General features: G+C 54.6%; 1 protein-coding gene across 1 annotated transcript in view; it reads left to right on the top strand.

Annotated features, from left to right (window-relative positions):
* The window catches only part of Nos1 (nitric oxide synthase 1), a 144,965-nt gene extending 133,862 nt beyond the window's left edge, over nucleotides 1–11,103 (top strand). The window contains exons 23-30 of the mRNA XM_076854826.2: nucleotides 344–513; nucleotides 2,772–2,982; nucleotides 3,603–3,690; nucleotides 4,494–4,615; nucleotides 5,740–5,888; nucleotides 7,022–7,216; nucleotides 8,405–8,523; nucleotides 9,665–11,103. Of these exons, the coding sequence (XP_076710941.2) occupies nucleotides 344–513; nucleotides 2,772–2,982; nucleotides 3,603–3,690; nucleotides 4,494–4,615; nucleotides 5,740–5,888; nucleotides 7,022–7,216; nucleotides 8,405–8,523; nucleotides 9,665–9,680 (1,070 nt within the window). The 3' untranslated portion in view covers nucleotides 9,681–11,103. The remainder of the gene's footprint in view (nucleotides 1–343; nucleotides 514–2,771; nucleotides 2,983–3,602; nucleotides 3,691–4,493; nucleotides 4,616–5,739; nucleotides 5,889–7,021; nucleotides 7,217–8,404; nucleotides 8,524–9,664) is intronic.
* The last annotated feature ends 6,335 nt before the right edge of the window (nucleotides 11,104–17,438 follow it).

The following is a 17,438-nucleotide window of genomic DNA, read 5'->3' as shown; positions in this document are numbered from 1 at the left end:
GCTGAGAAGAGCGCTTGGCAGGTAGAAAGTGCTGGGTGCGTGTTAGTCATGCACGTCATTTGAGTCCCGACTCCCCTCCGGGGGGTGAGAACTGACACCAGGAGAGCACAGGTGCAGCCAGAATCGACGCCTGTCTCAGGCTCCGCCTGTTTGATATTCTTCTCCTCTGCTCATGTTTATTTTTTAATTTTTGGCCTCGTTTGCCTAATTGCGCACGTGAGGCACCCAGCCGGTCTCCCGGGCCTGTGGAGGTGTGCAAGGTGGAGAGCCCACCGGTTGCCCACCGGGCCCCCTCCTCTGCCCCAGCCCTCCCCGGCCTCCTCACTCCTTGTGCCTCCCCCAGGCATCATCAGCAACTGGAAGGACGAGTCCCGCCTCCCGCCCTGCACCATCTTCCAGGCCTTCAAATACTACCTGGACATCACCACGCCGCCTACGCCCCTGCAGCTGCAGCAGTTTGCCTCCCTGGCCACCAGCGAGAAAGAGAAACAGCGTCTGCTGGTCCTCAGCAAGGTGGGTCCCTGGGCTCCGCACACCTCTAGGGGGCACTTTTCCCCTCCCAGTATTAGGGAACTCTAAAGCTGTTATTCCAACCGTCTTCCAGCAGATGGCAGTCTTGAGCCATGGTTACCATTTTCTTATTTGCATATGGCCGCCATATTGGCCTGTCCACTTTGGGTTAGGCCTAACCCCCTCCCCTTGTCCTGAGGCCTGACAGAACAAGAGCAATCCCCTTGATGTTCAAAGTTCTCTGGCCACCGTGGAAATTGTGTGTCACCTTCTGCCAACTGCCTTTGTTATCTGGAACTTCTGGGAGCACCATTTTAGCCCATGCTTGGAAGAAAAAGGAACAGAGTGGCAGAGGAGCTATAGGTAGAATGACTAGACAGAGAGGCCTCTGGTGACCAAGTTTACCACTCTTGCTTAGAAACACCATGGACTCACCTACCCCTAGCCGTTGCACATCCTGCTCAGTAAGAATCCTGCCGAGGAGGACCACCCAGGCTCCTTGAGTTGGCGTTCTTCTGCTGTCCAGGAGACGGGACTGAATGGCAGGCACAAGAAAAAGGCTAGTTAGCAGGTGCACATCATTCAGAAGAAGCAGATAAAGCGTTATAAGTGGCTACCTCTGGGGAGCTGGAAACGTACAGAAGCAGGGGAATGGGAGGCCATTATTTTTAATCATAAGCTTGGCAGACTTATTTAACTTTTTAGACTATGTCCATGTAAAACTTTTATTTAAATGTTGTAATTAATGAGGGGATATGAGAAGGGACCAGAGGCTGTGCCGTCTGCACAGGATTATTTAAAGTTAGGACTTAACGCAACCATATGTATAAGTCCATCTCTTCTGAATAGAACACCACTCTCCAAGGGCTGGAAGCAGTCTGTAGAAGCCAGACGTGGCCCAGAACTGGTGATGAATGTCATTTGCAGGTATATGTCCATCTGGGGCTCTGAGTCAGTTGCACTCCAGTGGCTGGATGTCATCGAGGCTGTAGGCTGGACATGCGCATTCCCAAGGATGCCATGCTCTGTTGATAAGGCAAAGAGGGTCTTCAGGAGTGCGTTACACAAAGCCCTTGTATTGGCCTTACCCCTGGTCTCAGAAGCTGAGTCTCTTATATCAACAACAAGGAACCACCCAGGGCCATTATCTGGGATATAGGAGCCCCAGGTTCCTGTGTTCCCTGGGAACCACCGGGCTTTGCTGTCAATATGCTCCCACATACGGTCCTCCACACCCCAGCCTGCTTTTCCTGGGCTGTCTGTCACCATCTTGAAATCGGCCATCTCTCCAAGGATGCATTTCCAGGCTCGGCAACCAAACAAATCTCGAGCCTGCCTTCTGCACCTGCTGCAGCCAGTCGGGACTCAGTATCACGGTCAGGAGCACAGAGTCTCAGGCCAGGCTGCCCAGAGCAGGGATTGGCAGACTTTTTCCTGTAAAAGTCCAGGTAATCAGTATTGTAGGCTCATGGCCCACTGGGTCTTTGTGACAACTGTTCATTCTGCCATCCTCATACAGCTGCGTAGATGAGCAGATGTGACCGTGTTCCAACCACTCACAGACACTGGCGTGAATTTTATCGTACCATATTCTTATGCCATAAGGTATTGTTCTCCTTTAGATTTTTTATTCCCCAACCATTTAAAAAAGTAAAAACATTTTTTAAAAAAAAAATATCTATTTTTTAGCTTTAGGTGGATCCAATATCTTTGTTTTATTTTTATGTGGTGCTAAGCATGCCAGGCAAGCACGCTACTACTTGAGCCATATCCCCAGCACCCCCTCAAAAAAAAAAAAACAATTCTTATCTCACAGGGGGCAGGTCAGGATTGGCGCATAGGATGAGGTTTGCCACCCACCTCCACGCTTAAGATTCAAATTCCAGCCATCGTCGCTGAGTAGCCACAGGACCTCTGTCACGTTCAATGTCCCCATCGGTAAAATGGGGATAATCGAAATGCCTGCTATGGTCTGAAATTGTCTGTCCCCCAAAAAAATAATGTATCAGAATTCATATACCAGGGTGATGGCGTTAAGAAATGGGACCTCTGGGAAGTGACGGAGTCGAGAGGGCTCTCCCCGGTGTATAGGATCAGTATCTTTATAAAAAGAGCCCCTCCCCCGGCAGCCCACAGGGACGAAGATGGTGTCTATTTGATAAGGTCCTCGGGCGGTCAGATCCTGGAGCGGCGGGATCCCTGTGCACGTGCTCCTTCTCTTTATTTCCCTGGTCTCAGCCTCTCCCCTCTCCTTGGCGCAGGGCTTGCAGGAGTACGAGGAGTGGAAATGGGGCAAGAACCCCACCGTGGTGGAGGTGCTGGAGGAGTTCCCGTCCATCCAGATGCCGGCCACCCTGCTCCTCACCCAGCTGTCCCTGCTGCAGCCCCGCTACTATTCCATCAGCTCCTCCCCGGACATGTACCCCGACGAGGTGCACCTCACCGTGGCCATCGTCTCCTACCACACCCGAGGTGGGCAGAGGAGCTGGCAGCGTCCCCCGCCCTGGGCTTCATTTCCCCCCAAGACCTCCAGAGGTGGTCTCTCCCTGAACCACTAATCACAGGCCAACCCCCAAATCCCCGCAGGGCAAGCAAACTGTCCTGGGGCAGAACCAAGCCTCGGCAGAGTTAGGAGAGAGGCCAGACGGGCATGTGGGAGGCTCCATCTCCTCGCACCCCAAGACGGCAACGAGAACAGGCCACCCCACCATTCCCTGGGGGGTGCTCTGCTGTATCAGGTGCCCAGCTGGGTCAGACAACCCCACCTCTGTCCCTATGCTGTCCCTCCATGATCTGAAGATCTCTGTAACCCGGACCCCAGGGAGCCACCCAGACCACCCCTGGGGGGTCCTTCCAGTGGATGGGAATGGAATGTGACTCACCCATACCCAGCAGAACCCGGAGCAGGCGTGCAGCTGTGAGCTCACTTCGGCTCTACCGTCTCCTCTTCCCCTTCAGAGGAGGGGGTCCCGAGTAGGGAACCAAAGCAGAAATATGGGGTCAGCCTGTGAGCGTTCTAGCATTGGAGGGAGGAGAGGCCGTGCTGCCGGGGGGAGGGGTAGATGCACCAGAACATCTTGCTTCCCCGCTAGATGGAGAAGGACCAGTTCACCATGGTGTGTGCTCCTCCTGGCTCAACCGGATACAGGCTGGAGAAGTGGTCCCCTGTTTCGTGCGGGGGTAAGTAGCCAAGGACGAAAGACGAACAGTCATCCCAATTCTGCATGTTGACATTACAAGTTGGAGTCGGGGGAGCAGCCTGAGGGCTGGGATGGACGGGATCAGCACCAGTTTCCCTCCCGCATCGCCCTAAGTTGTTTGGTAACGGGATCTGAAGGCTGAGCCACACGTGGAGCTAAGTGTGCCCCCTAAGCAAGGTCAAGCCAACACTGTAGATATTTATCAAGTGTGCTTCCTGCTCTGCATGCTGGGCAACCAGGCACAGACATCTCAGACGGGTGAAAAGTCTATCCAAATTCTTCTGGTCACCTTCAAACGGTTCCCAATTTCTTAGAGGTGGAGAAGATCCAGCCATCCCATCCACTAGGGCGTTTCCTCCCCAACTCAGTTTTAGAGCTGCGACCTGTGAGGCACAGCGGTTCCTCCCTCAGCAGTTTCTCTCCCTGAACGGTGGCCTCAGCCAACCCTTCTTCTCAGCTGTTGGGGGTAGGATGTTCCTACTCAGTCCACATACCATTTTCCAAATCCCCTGGAGCATCTCAAAATTAGAGTCCTGAGCCCAACTTCGCTGCATCCCCAGAAATCTTCAGGTTTAACGTCTCCAGGTGGTTCTTTAAGCTCTGATTTAAGATCTCGTGGGTGGAGGTACCAGGGGTTCCCAGCCCAGTTCCCTGGTCCCAGGTGAAGAGCAGTGAGTCGCTCTACGTGTCTGCGGGACACGGACGCCTGGTCTACCTCAGGCTCCGCTGGCCTGGACGGGATCTGACCTCAGCAGAGCTTCTGACTTTCTCTTCTTGTCCCAGTGCACCCAGCTTCCACCTGCCCCGAAACCCCCAGGTCCCCTGCATCCTGGTTGGCCCAGGAACTGGCATCGCCCCTTTCCGAAGCTTCTGGCAGCAACGGCAATTTGACATTCAACACAAAGGTGGGGTACAGCCCGGCAGCCTCTTCCTTTCCACCCTGAGTCTCAGCAGCCCCAGGGAATGGCGGGCAGCTTCCCCAGGCCTCGATGCCTGGAAGGGGTGGGGGGAAGGCAGCCAAACAAATCTCCCACCCGGCATGGCCTCCGTGGCTTGAAATCCCATGCCCAGGAGCGGCACTGTGATCATTTAAGGTACAGCCCCTCATAAAAATTCAAGCAGGGTCAGCCTGCGTCCTTATCAAATGGCTGTGTTGGTGTGATTCTCCCGCGGACTGTTATTCAAGAGCAGACTCTGCTGGTGAGAGCTGTAACAGTTCCATTTGGGGGAGAAGGAGACACCCCACAAGCGTGGCCCTGATCAAACAAGGAGTCCTTGAGCGCCTAATAAGTGCTCAACCTGAAGGAAGGCGCTGGGTGGGTAGCAACCAACCAAACAGAAAAGCAACTCAAAAATCAAGACCTGCCCAAGAAAACACTGACCTGCAGAAAAGCTAACATTTATAAAGTATTCATTAAGTGTGCCCAGTTTTCATATTGCACACTTATTTCTCAAGGTCATTCCATGAGGTAGTTGTTACTATTACGGCCGCCCCACCCTCGGCCCATTCCATGAGCTCTGAATCTGCAGGTTCACCAGCCACAGGCCTGAAATACCCAAAGAGACGTATTGCCTCTGAACTGAGCATGTGCAGACTGTTTTTCTTGTTGTAATTCCCTAAAAGATACGGTAACATCTATTTCCCTAACATTCCCACTGTTGCCGTAGCATACATCATCCAGAGGATCTGCACAGTTTCTATGCAAATGCTGCAGCATTTACTCAAGGGAGTAGAGCACGCGCTCAGGTTTTGGGATCTGAACAAGGTCCTGGTGTCCTTCTCCTGTCAATACGGGGTGGGGACCGCTGGTTTCATTGTGCACAGGGAAAAACTGAGGCTTAGAGGTGCAGTTGGTTGTGCTTTGTCACACAGAACGGGGATTTGGACCCAGGTGTTGGAGCTCAAGTCTGGGCTCTTAGCGCTGCCTGATGGTAGAGGCTGCTAAGTCGTCCAGGAGCCAGGGAAGGGAGATGCGAACCACATCAGGTGTCAGAGCCGGCAGTGACATGAGATCTTCCCGGTCCCCAGGAATGAGTCCCTGCCCCATGGTCCTGGTCTTCGGGTGCCGGCAATCCAAGATAGACCACATCTACAGGGAGGAGACCCTACAGGCCAAGAACAAAGGGGTCTTCCGAGAGCTGTACACGGCCTACTCCCGGGAGCCAGACAAACCAAAGGTAAGCCCGCCCGCCCACCAACGCACTCCTACGCGTCCACACCCTGGCAAGTCCTGTCTTAGAGACCCCCTTGCCCTGTCTGAATCCCCCGCTGTGGATTGGCTCCGCACGTGAGAAACCCCGCAGAGGGCATCTACTTAAAATATTTAGCAGCCCATATTATAGGACTCTACAGACATGGAATGCTCAAAGCAGGAGAGGCACAGACCAAAAGCAGATTCGAGAAGGTGCAGGACCAGGGAGGAGGGGTCACAGGGAGCGGGGGCCTGGTTTCCATTGGAGTGACACAAAACTCTGCATCTGGATAGTGGCGATGGCCGCACGACACGATGAATGTCATTTAATGCCATCAAATCACGCACTTGAGCATGGTAGATTGTATATTCTGCATACTTTACCACCACTTTTTAATAATTAGTTTTAAATAAATAAACAAACAAACTATTTCAAAAGTACAAGTCAACCGCCCGTCAGAGGTCCTAGTACCAATCGGAATGGACTGGCCCAGGCTTCTGCTGGGTCTTAGAGATGTCCCCAGGGGTCCAGGGAGGGGGCCGGGCCTCTGTGGCTGGCGGGCATGCAGAGCAGTTCCTGGGAAGTCTGTCAATCTTAATGGCACCCGGGAGGCTCCAACTGAATGTGAGTCTCACCTGGCGCGGAGTTTCCAGGACAGTTAAAGACAAACCTGTGAAGGCCATTGAGACGTCCCTGTGCCCCTCTCCCCGCTCCCAGCCCACCTCTTAGTCCAGCTGTTCTGCTTTAGCCAGTTCTGCAGAGGTGCAGGCCGGCCACCCCCATCTTGCCTCAGCCCTGCCCTCTGTCCTGAGGATTCTCTGGCACCGCGGCCTGGGGTGCCTGCCGCACCGCGGTGGGTACCAATGTTAACACCCGCGTGTGAGCAGCGGCCACGGGAGAGGCTCATGGCTAATGCCTCCTGGGGATGACTCTGGGACTCTCTCTCCCCAACATGGGGAGTCGCTCCTTCACACCCTGGGGACCCCCTTTCCACCTTACCCATTTCGCTCTTCCCAGCTCCTGGCCCCTTTCCCCTGGGAACATCCCGCAAGCCCCGGAGCCACACTCTGTGCCTCCCAGAGCCCTGCCCCTCCTCACAGACCCTCCCCTCCCTGCAGAAGTACGTGCAGGATGTCCTGCAAGATCAGCTGGCCGAGACCGTGTACCGAGCCCTGAAGGAGCAAGGGGGCCACATTTACGTGTGTGGAGATGTCACCATGGCCGCCGATGTCCTCAAAGCCGTCCAGCGCATCATGGCCCAGCAGGGGAAGCTCTCGGAGGAGGATGCCGGCGTATTCATCAGCAGGCTGAGGGTGAGTGAGTGACAGAGCTCACTCTAGAACCAAGCTGCAAAACTGCCCTGGGCAGTTGTACAGGTAGAACACTGAACAAAAAAGATCTGTCCAAGGGAGAGTCAGAGGTCTGAAAGCCACCCCATGCTTAGCTCTCTAAACCATGCACCTTGGCATGGAGCTGCGTCTACCCTGAAGGAAGGATCTTTTCCTGACACACCCAAAGGTTGGGCAGAGACTGGTGACGGCTCAATCAGCCAAGTCCTAACCATGTGACCAACTTCCCCAAATAAAACCCAGTCCTAGACCCCTACAGATCTCTAGGTGTGATCCCTCCTTTCCTCTGCTTTCCTAAATGAGCAGTGATCGACAGGTTTATGGAAGAAGCCCTTGCTCTAAATCTGATGCTAAACCCCAGGGAGATTTTAAAAAAGAATTTCTGATAGCGTGTGTCTGAGCAGAGCTGCGGAGCTGCCCTACCCCCGTCTCTCTGCCCTGATCCTCCGGGACGCTGTCCTGGGTCCCCCGGGACTCCGTAGGATACAGTTGAAAACCCTTCCCCACTAAACACAGACCCGCTCTGCAGGTGGGTCCAGGGAGACTGGACCGGCACGGGGCCTGGCGGGCTGAACATGCCCCGGCCACTGCCCCTCCTCAGCACCCAGACGGTTCTGCCTCCCGCCCCTGACTGCCCACCCCGCCAGAGGCACTCCCATGGCTTCCAAAATCCTTGCCTCCCAAGGGGTGCCCACTCTGGGCAGCTGTCGGGGTGCACCCTGGTGGCTTCCCAGCCACTTTTATTCCCCTCGACCTGCTGATCTCCCCGCCCTGGGACATTCCCAGGGACCCCTGCCTGGCCCGGGTCTGAATTTGCAGGAACAGGTTAGAGGGAGGGGAGGGGAGAACGGTGAGCTTCCCGCTTGGCTTGGTCACTCTGGGTTCCACGTCTGCCCAGCCGTGTGGCCCCATTTCCGCATGGCAACACCAGCGTTCCACTGGACTAGAGCGGGCCCTGCCCTTGAGGTAGAGTCTCGCTGACACAGAGCCTTGGAGATCAGAGGTTCCCTGGGGACACGCGGCTCAGCCTGGTGTCTCTAGGAACCGTCTCCTTTGGGTACATTCCACTCGGGGGTATCCGTCCTGTCTACGCCCTTTGCAAGCCTTTGTCTGGCATCTGAGGGCCGTTCCCTGGCGGTTTCTGTCCCCTAGGATGACAACCGGTACCACGAGGATATCTTCGGAGTCACCCTGAGAACGTACGAAGTGACCAACCGCCTTAGATCTGAGTCCATTGCCTTCATTGAAGAGAGCAAAAAAGAGACAGATGAGTACGTCGGCCCCGCCCGGGAGGGGCAGGCAGCGTCCTCTCTTCTGTCCCCTTGGACAGGGACGGCTGACCTGCCCACCGTGGGGTCCCTGGGCCAGCAGCACACTGCCACCCTCTGGGGACCTGTTAGAAATGCAAATTCCCGCGCTGCCCCAGACCTGCTCTCTGTGCAGTTAGGGACCTGGGGCACCACCGCGGTTGGTCCAGGGAGGTCTGAAGACCCTGCTTAGCACGCGGCATCTGCCTGGGGTGCCCCCTACGGCTGTGGTGGCTCTCACTCTGCACCAGGTTGACAGTGGCTTTCTCCTCGGTGCAAATTCCAACTGCTGGAATGTTGGCAGTTTGACTCACCCCCTAGAAATGGCTGGAAACACAGACAGGGGCAACATCTTAGCATGTAACCTTACCTTAACTCCAGGACACGGCAGCCTCGTGGCAATCTCTCTGCCCCATGCCCTCCCCGCACCCCAGCCATGTGCCCTGACATAGGCAGGAATCCAGCCGTCCCAGAGCACATGGGCACACTCGCACTCGGTTGTCACACTCGGCAATTTTACTGTTTGCTCTTTGAGACGAGGCACCTCTCTCTGGACATACTTTGTGCCCACTCGGCTCATGTGACCGCCTTTAAGATCACGCCCTCCTCACAGCTAGCTGGGTGCTGTGGCATAACCTGTCATCCCAGGGGCTCAGGAGGCTGAGGCAGGAGGATCTCGAGTTCAAAGCCAGCTTCTGCCACTTAGCAAGGCGCTCAGCAACTCAGTGAGACCCTGTCTCTAAATAAAATATTTTAAAAAGGGCTGGGGATGTGGCTCTGTGGTCAAGTGCCCCTGAGTTCAATCCCTAGTACAAAAAAAAAAAAAACAATGTAAAGAAGACCAGATTAGAAAAAAAATAAATAAAATCCCTCTGGGTTCCATCCCCTGTACCAAAATAAAATAAACTAAAAGAAAGATTTATAAAATCGCTTAGTGGTAGAGCGCTTGCCTCGCATGTGAGGCCCTGGGTTCGACCCCAAGTACAGCAAAAAATGAATAAATGAATGATTGTAAAAGATCACACCTTCCTTGATTGTCAGAAGTCCCTGGGTGGCCCTCCCCCAGCTCCGGTGACACTAATGCCCGCCCTCCTCTGCTCCCCAGGGTCTTCAGCTCCTAAGTGGATTCTCCAGCCTAGAGGGACAGCAGGCGGCCACCCCGAGTGCTGCACAGGGGCGGCTGCGGGCTTCCGACGGGCGCACACACGGCTGCACCTTTCCTCCAGGACCCCCGGGTCCCCGCTCTGCCTCTCGTCCTGTTGCTGTGTCCTGGTGTCCTCCTCTGGGTTCCTGCCCCCCCCCGTGGCTTCCTCGGCCCCCCTGGGTCTGCTCCTTGAGTTTTCCTGCCGCGACGCGACGCCTTCGTACCCTGCGGTGGCTCTCCCGAAACCACACCTCACTGCTGTCCTGCCGACAACGAGGGCAAATCGCGGGTGCATGAGACCACCGGATCGTGGCCACTGCTCCTCTCGGGTCTGTCTTCTGCTGTCCCCTGGGAAGGCTGCAGGTTCTGGACAGAAGCCTTCTGAGCTGGTCCCTCTGGAGTCCCCCTCCTTTCTCACGATCCACGTTTTGGTCATGTGTGTGACATGCGCGGGACGGGCCCGGGTCTCCGTCTGTCCTCTTGCCTGTGCGAGCCTGTCCATCTTAGACCTGCGTCCACTGCCTTCGTGAAAGACCCTTGGTGCCAAGAAACGTGCCCCTGGCCCATGTTGAATCCTCGTGTGTCTGTAATTGAGGGTCTGCGCTGATGTCCCTTAAAACACTCTGAGGCCCCCCAAAGAAGGGTCAGGGAATGAGGAGGGGGCTGTGGTGGTGGAGGGGACAGTCTCCCCGTGAAATGGCGAGTCGTGGAAGTCGATGCATCTGGATCCTGAGGCCAGGCGGCGGAGTCCTTCCCATACCACCAATGGCTTGGGCAGACCCCCTCCCCAAGCCCACCTACCCCAGCCAGCATTGCCCCGGCCACGTTCATCGAGCCCTTCCCAGGGATCCCATCCGTGAGGCCCAGAGCCCTGCGGTCCACGGGAACCTGCTGGACATACCGTCTTCCCACTTGGCTAATACGGATGAGTCGCTTGTCCCAAGTTTCCCCAAATCAAATTGCCACCGACCTGAAAGGGACGAATGGGATGAGCCTAGCATTTCACGGCGTGGGTGTTCCGTCAAAGGAGAATACAGTGGTCATTATTTTCTTTTTCCTCCAAATGGGGCTTGCCGCTTTACCTTAGGATTAAAATACATGGCGAGGTCAGTTAAAAGGGATCCGAGTGGACGGAGGCCTCCTGTGGATTTTTCTCTAGGTACCTTGGGGCTTTCTGCTTTCTAAAATTGGCCTCCGGATTACTGAACCTGCCGAGATAATGTTGGCAAATAAATAATACCTTCCACTCGGATCCAAAAAAAAAAAATGGGTAGCCAAGTCTCTGGCAGGGTTCAGGGCAGGTGGCCTGCAGAGTTTGCCCCCTCGGGGTGAACGCGGAGGGAAGTCCCTTCCACACTCAAGTGCTAAAATCCATGTCAAAGTCCAAATCCCATGACCCCCACCCCCACCCCACCCTCCAGCGTCCAGTGGTGGGTCCATTCTAGCCTTCTGTCCTGTTGGTTTTGTTTTGTCCCACAGAAGAACTCTGTCCCCTTGAGGTCCTATGCAGGACATTGCCTTCCTGATGCTCAGTGTCGAGGGCGGACAGAGAGAAAGTACCACCGCGGCCCCGTGGGGAAGGGCTTCACAGGTGGGGTATCAAGACCCCAAGCCACAGCTCATCTTTGCCCACCCTCCCCGGCGCCCCGATGGGTGTCCCTGGCATCTGGAGTTTGTCCCAGTGCTAATCTCTCCCGCCTCCGGTTAATCCCAGGTTCTCCGGTTCAGGCTTCCACGGATGCAGAGAGTCAGCCCTAGGTGTCCCGTGGCAACCCTTTCCCACCTGGAGGCACGCCAACTCCAGCCTCCTTCAGTCCTGCCAGCTTGAGGCTGGGCTCCTCGTAGCTTTTCTCCCGGGCAATTTTTAAATGGTTTTTCCAACCCTTTGAACCCTTGGGGACACTTTCTAAGATGTCTCTAGTTCCCCAGGACCCAATGATTAGGTCAACCTCCATCAAAGAGGAATCCGTCACCACTTCCCTCTCCAAACCAAGTTTCCGCTGCTGAATGAGGAGCGCTTAGTGTGCGCCCGGCACCTGCCGCCTGTACACCCCTCCCCTTCTAGAAGCCGGGGACAGATGGAAACATCTTTTCGTTTTGTCAGAGAGTCCAGAAAAATAATCATATAACCAGCATTCATCCTTCTGCCCAAGCAGGACTTCTTCTTCTTTTTTTTTAACCTCAGACACAAACAGCTTCATAACTCCCCGTTAGAAGACAGGAGACCAAGCTGATGTGTTTTTCTCCTGGGCGGAGGTTTCCCACCCCAGAGAGCCCCACCCTACTGCTTAGCCCGGGAAGAGGCAGCCACCACTGTGGGTTGAGCTCTGATCCAGGGTGGGCGGATGCTGCCCCCTGCTGGCGGCATCTAGTTCGGACCCCAGAACCAACTAGAGGAGCAAGACACAGGTTAGCAGTGGGTAAACCAAAGGGTTACCCAGGTAGGGGTCCCTTTATTTGCCTCTCCCTGCTAAACTGGTAGCTCTGACCATAACCCACCTCATAAAAGTGGGTTTGTCCAGGAAGCTCATGAGATAGTCCTGAAACAGAGACACAGGCACATCAGGCCCTGCCGTCCCCACTGTGACCACAGCTCCACACCTCGTGTGGGGAAGAACACCGTCAAGCCCCCTGGGAGGAGAGAGGCCCTTCCTTGGTGTCCTGGATGGGTGACAGCCAGGCGTTCTGTTTTGGTTTGGTTTGGTTTGGTTTGGGGGTTGTTTGTTGTCGTTGTTATTTTTTAAGGGGAAACACTTAAGATCCACCAAAACGGAGTTCTAGAAGCGACCTGGTCCATGATGCCCCTTTTTAAGTAGGTGGCCGTGGTGACTTGACCTTTCCACGTCTGTAGATCCTCCTGTCCAACAAGGGGATCCTGAGACGATGCCCAGGAACGGCACCCGGCCCAAACGCCCACGAATTTTGATTTCTCACTTATTGGTACCACGCCTGGCCTCCTCAGGGTGCAGAAGTGTCTACAGAGATCAGCAAAGTGTGGCTGCTGCCCTGCAGAAGGCTAGAATCCGGTGTGCAGGGAGCTGCCCTCAGGATGGATGTGCGTGTCTGGGGCGTGGGGGGTGCGTGGGATTTCGCCATGGACAATGGAAGACAAGAGTGGCCGCGGGGGAGGAGGAGGAGTGCGAGGCAGGCGTAGGCAGGGAGTGTGGGGTGCATCGGGGCTGGTTTGGAGGCAGAGCCAGGTCGAACTGCCGAGGGGGAACCCTGGGACGGTGGCCAGGACCAGACGGCGGGGCGAGGTGAGCGGCATAGCAGGGGCTCAGATGGTGTCTAGTGGGTGACAGGGAGGTCCTTACGGGTGTCTTTCCCAAAGGGAAATGAAGGTGATTGGAATTATGTTGCCAGAGAAGGTTCTGACCACAGGCTAGAGTGTGCATGGCTGAACTGCGGACCCACGGTTGCTGTCACCTAGGCATGAGCCAGACAAGAGGCTGTAGTAATGATACACAGAGTCCAGGGGCTGAACCAGCAGGACCGGATGCCCTTTGGACAGTGAGGATTAAAAAAAAAATTGGAGCTGTGAAAAGGTCGGGCTCCCAGGGAAGATGAGTTTGCAGCCTTGACCCGATGGCCAGCTCTCTGCAGGTCCAGAGTGAGCCCTTCCAGGGTCCAACGGGGCCCAGGTGCGCACAGAGAAAACGGACTCTTAACTGGAGATGCCGGCCTAGGAACGGAGGCTCCTCCTGCCAACCGCTCTGAGCAGCCACCTGCTTTGGGCTTCCAAGGAGGTCCGTGCCCTAAGCCCACAACAAGGCAGTGCTGTTCTGACCCATATTGGGGGGTGCAAATGGTTCCTGCCGGGGCGGGCAAGCTAGCTGCCTGCCCTACCCCCACAGCCCCCCACCGGCAGCCGTCGGAGCCCAGTGGGCTCCGGGGTCGAGTTTCAGTCCAGTCGCGGTTCCTGGAGTGGTTCCACCTCACTCCCCGGGTCTCCAGCAAGAAGTCTGGCCCCCAAGCCAAAACATCAAGTCCACCCAGGACTGCTGGCAGGAGTCTTCCCCACGTCTCCAGGATCGAATATCCCCTTGGGCTCCAAAATTCAAGGCCAGGAGTCAGGCTGGGAGGTCTAGAGGGGCGGAGAGCTGGCCGCCTCCCAAGGACTCGACACCAATGGTCCCCGTCATGTGGATTTGGGCTTTCAGGAGCTGACGCTGGCCTGGTCCCCTCTCCTCCTCTCACTGGCCCCTCTTCAGTGCACTCCCGGTCCCCACCTGTGGACAGAGGATCCAAGCAGTCATCATTTTCCCCCAGACCCTCTGCGACTCCAACAGGAGGATCTGGTAGCCTTCAGTGTCCATTCGCCGTTACAGGTTGAGCGTCCCGAATCTCCAATCCAAAATGCCCCCAAATCCAAAACTTTGGGCAACCACACCACAGTGCAAATGGAAAATTCAATTTATGCACAAAACTATTAATAATATTGTATAAAGCCACCCTCGGGCTATGCATATGAGGCGTATATGAAATCTAAATGAGTTTCCTATTTAGACTTGGTCCCACCCCCCAAGATATCTCATTATGTATATGCAAATATTTCACCAATTTTTTTTTTTTTTTAAATCTAGAATCCAAAACACCGGTGTTCCCAAGGACTTTGCCTAAGGGGCATTCAACCTGTAATACTGGCAAGGGAGATGGTCCAAGTTTACATGCCTTAGCGTATATATGAGTTCTTTTTGTCCCTTGAAATATCTAAATGGTTCTGGTCAAGCAGGCACATCTAATTCAGTGATGAGCATGGTGGCCTTGGCAGGCAGGGGACAATGCCTTGGCATGCTGCTTCCTAAAGTCTCTTCGACAACGACTCCATACATGCAAGTGCCCAGATTTGGCTTCGAACCTCCAGGAGACTCTAGTCCTGAGCCCATCAACCTCAGCATTATGGGTGTTTGGGGCTCAGCCATTCTTTATGACGGTGGCATCCCGGGCGTCATAGGATGTTGAGTAGCATTGGTGACACGCACCCAAAAGTTGCTAATATCCATCTCCCGCCAATCATGAGAACCAAATGGGTCACTGCACAGTGTTCATTGTCGCCTGTGCAGGCAGCGTCGTGCACCGCTTGGGCTGAGAACCACGGCTCTTGGACATCGGGGACCACAGGATGCCTACCAGCCACCCCAGGCCTTCCCATTATAGACCTCTGGGAGAAGGTCTTCATCCACTGCCAAACCGAGATTGAAGGACTTACACAGCTTCACAAGCCCCCCGCTGCACCAGAAAGATGGGGGGCTCTGTTTTGCTAAGATGCTCTGTCCTGGGTGTCCGTTCTAAGGAAGCCCCTGGCAGCCTGGTGCAGTCTTGCGCTGGCTCTGAGGTCCCCTTGTGCTCCCCATCATTTTTGTCACTGTGTTGTGGTTGTGACTGTAATTACCCACTCCAGGCTCACAGGTGGTTTTCTACAAGGACCAGAGAGCTGGACGGGTCATTGTGCACGGCTGTACCCGTAGGTGTCCACTCTGGGCCTGGGGAGGCTGGGGAGGTGGCCGGAGCTGGGGTCCCCTCTCTCCCACACACACACACACACACACGCTGTCAGGAACTCAGATGCCCCTACCTCTGAGCTCTCAATGCTGCTAACCTGCCCCGTGTCCTGTGTGCTCGCCCCAGCACTTTCCTCAAGGATCGACGCCCACCCCGTGCCCTTTGTGAGTTCGGCGCATGCTCTTCTTCTGTATAGTTCCCATCTTCCGATTTTATGGGATGTAACAGAAGTCTACATCTGCCTGTTTGCATTATGGTTAAAATATTAAAAAAGTGGACTCGACTCGGCCGGCTCTTGTCTTCTCTGTGGCTCGTGCTGGGAACGTCTCACACCTCTGCCCGCTGGGAGGGCGGCCTCACAGGCTGGGTGCCCCCGGGCAGCTGGCTCTGAGGCAGGGCTGGCAGGAGGCTGGTAAAGGGGGGCTACTGGACTAGGGAAGGGAAGGGGTGGGAGTCCAGCTGGTCAGAGGGAAACAGAAGCCTCTACCAATCAGGCAGGGGGGATCTAAAGATGGCAACCAGAAAGTGCCCGATTTGAGACTAAAGAGCCATGTTTTACACCCTCCATCCCTGCTCTAGAGGGGTAGACCAGAGGCAGCCGGGGAGGGAACATGGCCATTTGGACCCTGTGGGCCTTTTGACAGCTACCCCCATTTCCTGATTATCAAAACCACTTTAGACATTTGGCTTTTTAAATTACAAGATAACTGCCCCCGGCCGGGTGCGGTGGTGCACACCTGTAATCCCAGAGACTCTGGAGGCTGAGGCAGGAGGATCCTGAGGTCAAAGCCAGCCTCGGCAAAAGTGGAGCCCTAAGCAACTTGGTGAGACCCTGTCTCTAAATAAAATACAAAGCAGGGCTGGGGATGTGGCTCGGTGGTCGAGTGCCCCTGAATTCAATCCCCAGTAACCCCAGACACACACCCAGACACCCCCAATTAGACACCCATCCCTGAGCCTCATGTCCAAGGTCCTGTTCAAGATGAAGATCAGAGACAGAGCAGAGTCAGGGAACTCTTTCCAGTATTAGCTTGCTGTATTAGCTCATTTGCCAGTTACGGTGGTATAATCACCCCAGCCACTTAGGAGGCTGAGGCAGGAGGATTGTAAGTTAGAGGTCAGCCTCAGCTACTTGCAAAACCCTGTCTCAAAACAAAAGATAAAAAGGTCTGGGGGTGTAGCCAAGTGGTAGAGCACTACCACTAACAGAACAAAAAAATACACACACACATATATATTAGCTAATGAAAATGATGGGGAACAATTATAAAAAGCCAGTCTTCACACGAATGCTTTGGCCTTATATCATTCACAGTCATGCTTAAGGATGAGGATAAGGTCAGAGAAATTCATCAGCATGTTGCTATTCCAGACTTGACTGATTCTCCCCAGTAAAAGCCTGGGAGACTGAGACATAGGGGGTCAGATAGCTTGTGCCAGCTCCATATCTAGTAAATGTCTGTTTCAGCCCAAGAAACTGCATTCTTGTGCGGCATCCACGCTGCTAAGACACCCAGACTGTTTTGATTCAAATCCCAGCTCCTGCACTTCTTAACTGTGCAGCTTTGGATTAAATTACCCAACGTCTCTGTTCCTCCCTTCCTTCAGCATAAAGCAGGTGGTGGTGGTTGGGACTGCATCGGTTTGTGATAGGAATAAATGAGATAATACACCGATACACGGAGATGGAATGGAATAGAATGGAAAAATAAACAGGTCCAACACTCCTTCTAATTTCCTCCGCTTTTTTTTTTTGTAAGTTTAAGCAGCCAGCCCCGAGTTCCTCTGTACTTTTCAGACCACTTGCTGTCACAGGTCACCTCTATGAAGAGGCAGTTCCTGCGCCCTTCTCCCGCCCCTGACCTTGAGCCCTGGTGCAGGGGAAGACCTGGGTGCCCCAGGGTTTAACCTGCTCCCCCCACGATTCCTACACACACTGGGATTTGGGCAGGTCAACCTCAGAGCCCAGATACTCCCCCCCATGGCCTCTGTTGCCTGGCAACCAGATGAAAATTTCAAGTTTATACCAAAACAGAATCTTCCCAAGCACAGATCACAGGAGAAGGGGGTGGGGGACCAGGCGGGGGGGTCGGGGGGGGGGGAGAATTAAAGGACTTTAAGCCACCGCAGATTGATCAAGCATACGGGCTTTGCTGTCAGTCGCACAGTAAAAATATATTTACTGTTTTCTTTTTTTCCATCGTACCCTTCACAATGTGGCCAAGAAAATGAA

The sequence above is a fragment of the Callospermophilus lateralis genome, chromosome 1, assembly GCF_048772815.1.
Source record: "Callospermophilus lateralis isolate mCalLat2 chromosome 1, mCalLat2.hap1, whole genome shotgun sequence".
In the NCBI taxonomy this organism is placed as follows: Eukaryota; Metazoa; Chordata; class Mammalia; order Rodentia; family Sciuridae; genus Callospermophilus; species Callospermophilus lateralis.
Note: the sequence above shows the minus strand (reverse complement) of the source record. Positions and strands in the feature narration are given on the sequence as shown.